Source organism: Eimeria mitis, genomic scaffold, assembly GCF_000499745.2.
Source record: "Eimeria mitis Houghton genomic scaffold, Emh_scaff5613, whole genome shotgun sequence".
In the NCBI taxonomy this organism is placed as follows: domain Eukaryota; phylum Apicomplexa; class Conoidasida; order Eucoccidiorida; family Eimeriidae; genus Eimeria; species Eimeria mitis.
Window position 1 is genome coordinate 217 of NW_013573879.1, and position 2983 is coordinate 3199.

Below are 2983 nucleotides of genomic sequence, written 5' to 3' on the forward strand. Positions count from 1 at the left end.
CGTATCTTCTTCTCTGTTCGATAGTAAAGCTTCTTTTGTATAAGGAGACAGAAAACACACCAATGCCTGTATAAATAAATAAATAAATAAACATAAATAAATTAAAAAAAAAGAAAAAAAAAGAAAAAAGAAAAAAAAGAAAAAAAAAAGAAAAAAAAAGAAAAAAAAACAAAAATTTTTGTGTTTTTATATGGCTCATTGTATCTTCTTCTCTGTTCGATAGTAAAGCTTCTTTTGTATAAGGAGACAGAAAACAAACTAAAGCCTGAATAAATAAATAAATATAAATAAATATAAATAAAAATAAATAAAAAAAAAGAAAAAAAAAGAAAAAAAAAGAAAAAAAAACAAAAATTTTTGTGGTTTTATAGAACTGGTTGTGTCTCCTCTGTTTGATAGTAAAGCTTCTTTTGTATAAGGAGACAGAAAACAAACTAAAACCTATATAAATAAATATAAATATAAATAAATAAATAAATATAAATATAAATAAATATAAATAAATATAAATATAAATAAATATAAATAAATATAAATAAAAAAAAGAAAAAAAAAGAAAAAAAAACAAAAATTTTGGTGTTTTTATTTCTATAGAATTCGTTCTGTCTCTTTCTCTGTTTTATATAAGGAGACAGAAAATAAATAAATAAATAAATAAATAAATAAATAAATAAATAAATAAATAAATAAATAAATATAAATAAATAAATATAAATATATAAAATAAATAAATAAATAAAATAAAAAGTAAAATAAATAGAATAAAAAATGGATAGTAAATAAAATAAAAAAATAATAAAGAAGATAAAATAAAAACTAAAAACAAAATAAATAAAATAAAAATAAAATAAAATAAAAAAATAAAAATAAAAAATAAAATAAAAAAAAAATAAACAATAAAAAATAAAAAAAAAAAAACAACAACCCCACCTTCTGTTCTTCTGCATCGACGTCCCAGGCAACGATACACCCTATACACCCCACACACAAACCCTTGCTGCTGCTGCTGCTGCTGCTGCTGCTGCTGCTGCTGTTGCTGCTGCTGCTGGGCTGGTAAAGAGACGAGCGAGAGAGACGCTTGTCTCCCTCAAGGGTTTAGGGTTTAGGGTTTACGGTACAGTGTTTAGGGTTTAAGGTTTAGTATATAAGATTCAGGGTTTAGGGTTTAGGGTTTACATTTGAGGGTCTAGGGTTTAGGGTTTACGGTACCGTGTTTACGGTTTAGGGTTTAGGATTGAGGGTTTAGGGTTTAGGGTTGAGGGTTTAGTGTTTAGGATTGAGGGTTTCGGGTTTACAAGTGAGGGTTTAGGGTTTAGGGTTGAGAGTTAAGGGTTTACAATTGAGGGTTTAGGGTTTAGGGTTTAGGGTTTACGGTTTAGGGTTTAGGATTGAGGGTTTAGGGTTTAGGGTTTAGGATTGAGGGTTTATGGTTTACAATTGAGGGTTTAGGGTATAGGATCGAGGGTTTAGGGTTTAGGGTTTAGGATTGAGGAAGTGTTTAGGGTTAGGGTTTAGGGTTTAGGATTGAGGGTTTAGGGTTTAGGGTTTAGGGTTTAGGGTTTACCGAATCTGAAAATGAATACAGTTTTTTTTTTAACGAAACATTTACAAAAGAGAACCTCGCTGTATGTGTTCTCCACCCTACACACACAAATATTTTTTTTATTTTTTCTTTGCTGCTGCTGCTGCTGCTGCTGCTGCTGCTGCTGTTGGTGCTGCTGTTGCTGTTGCTGTTGCTGCTGCTGTTGGTGCTGCTGGTGTTGTTGCTGTTGGTGCTGCTGTTGCTGCTGTTGCTGCTGCTGGTGTTGCTGTTGGTGCTGCTGTTGCTGCTGCTGGTGTTGCTGCTGTTGCTGCTGCTGTTGGTGCTGCTGCTGGTGCTGCTGGTGTTGCTGGTGTTGCTGCTGCTGTTGGTGCTGCTGGTGTTGCTGCTGGTGTTGCTGCTGGTGTTGCTGTTGGTGCTGCTGTTGCTGCTGCTGGTGTTGCTGCTGTTGCTGCTGCTGTTGGTGCTGCTGTTGCTGCTATTGCTGCTGCTGTCGTTGCTGCTGCTGCTGCTGTTGCTGCTGCTGCTGTTGTTGCTGCTGCTGCTGCATTTATATACGGTGTCTGTGAACCTCAATTTGTTTTCTCTAAACCCTAAACCCTAAACCCTAAACCCTAAACCCTAAACCCTAACCCTAAACCCTTTTTTTATTTGGGGGGGTTAGTGCGTATCAGGGTCGCTCTCTGTGCTGCTTAATAAACCCCAAACCCTAAACCCTAAACCCTAAACCCTAGAGCCCAAACCCTAAACCTTAAACCCTTGCATATGCAATCGAAAGCAAAAACACTCTGTACACCCAGACCCTAAACCCTAAACCCTAGGCCTCTACCCCCCAAACCCTAAACCCTAAACCCTAAACCCTAGACCTTTACCCCCAAAACCCTAAACCCTAAACCCTAAACCCTAAACCCTCACTTGAGGAAGCTGGGCGGAATTATCTCGGGGCAGCGAACAGCCTTTAGTAGCTCCGGGAACAACTGCAGCAAACCCTAAACCCTAAACCCTAAACCCTAAACCCCAAACCCTAAACCCTAGTGGCTCTTCTTTGAGACAAACCCTAAACCCTAAACCCTCTTCCTTCGCCTTCGTTAAAAAGAGAATCCAAACTGCAATATTTAAGGGTTTAGGGTTTACATCTAGGGTTTAGGGTTTAGGGTTTTAAATCTAGGGTTTAGGGTTTAGGGTTTAGGGTTTAGGGTTTGTAGCTTACAACCTCCGCCCCCACGCATATGGCCCAAACACAGCCCGCTGGTACAGGTCTCTGCAGTGATGCAAAAACAACAAAAAACCCTAAACCCTAAACCCTAAACCCTAAACCCTAAACCCTAGATTTTCATTTCCTGCAGCAGATGAGTTAGGGTTAGAGGCGCATGGGTAAGAAGCGAGGGTTTAGGGTTTATGATAAATTAGGGTTTATAAACACTCACTAGGGTTTGCTACAGT

General features: G+C 37.1%; 1 protein-coding gene across 1 annotated transcript; it reads right to left on the minus strand.

Annotated features, from left to right (window-relative positions):
* Positions 1–1662: 1662 nt before the first annotated feature.
* On the minus strand, positions 1663–2769 carry EMH_0083120 (uncharacterized protein; the record flags this gene model as incomplete). The annotated part of the gene is made up of 3 exons (XM_013500609.1): positions 1663–2103; positions 2456–2517; positions 2751–2769. The coding sequence occupies 3 exons, from the start codon at positions 2767–2769 to the stop codon at positions 1663–1665; spliced, it is 522 nt and encodes a 173-aa protein (XP_013356063.1).
* Positions 2770–2983: the final 214 nt, after the last annotated feature.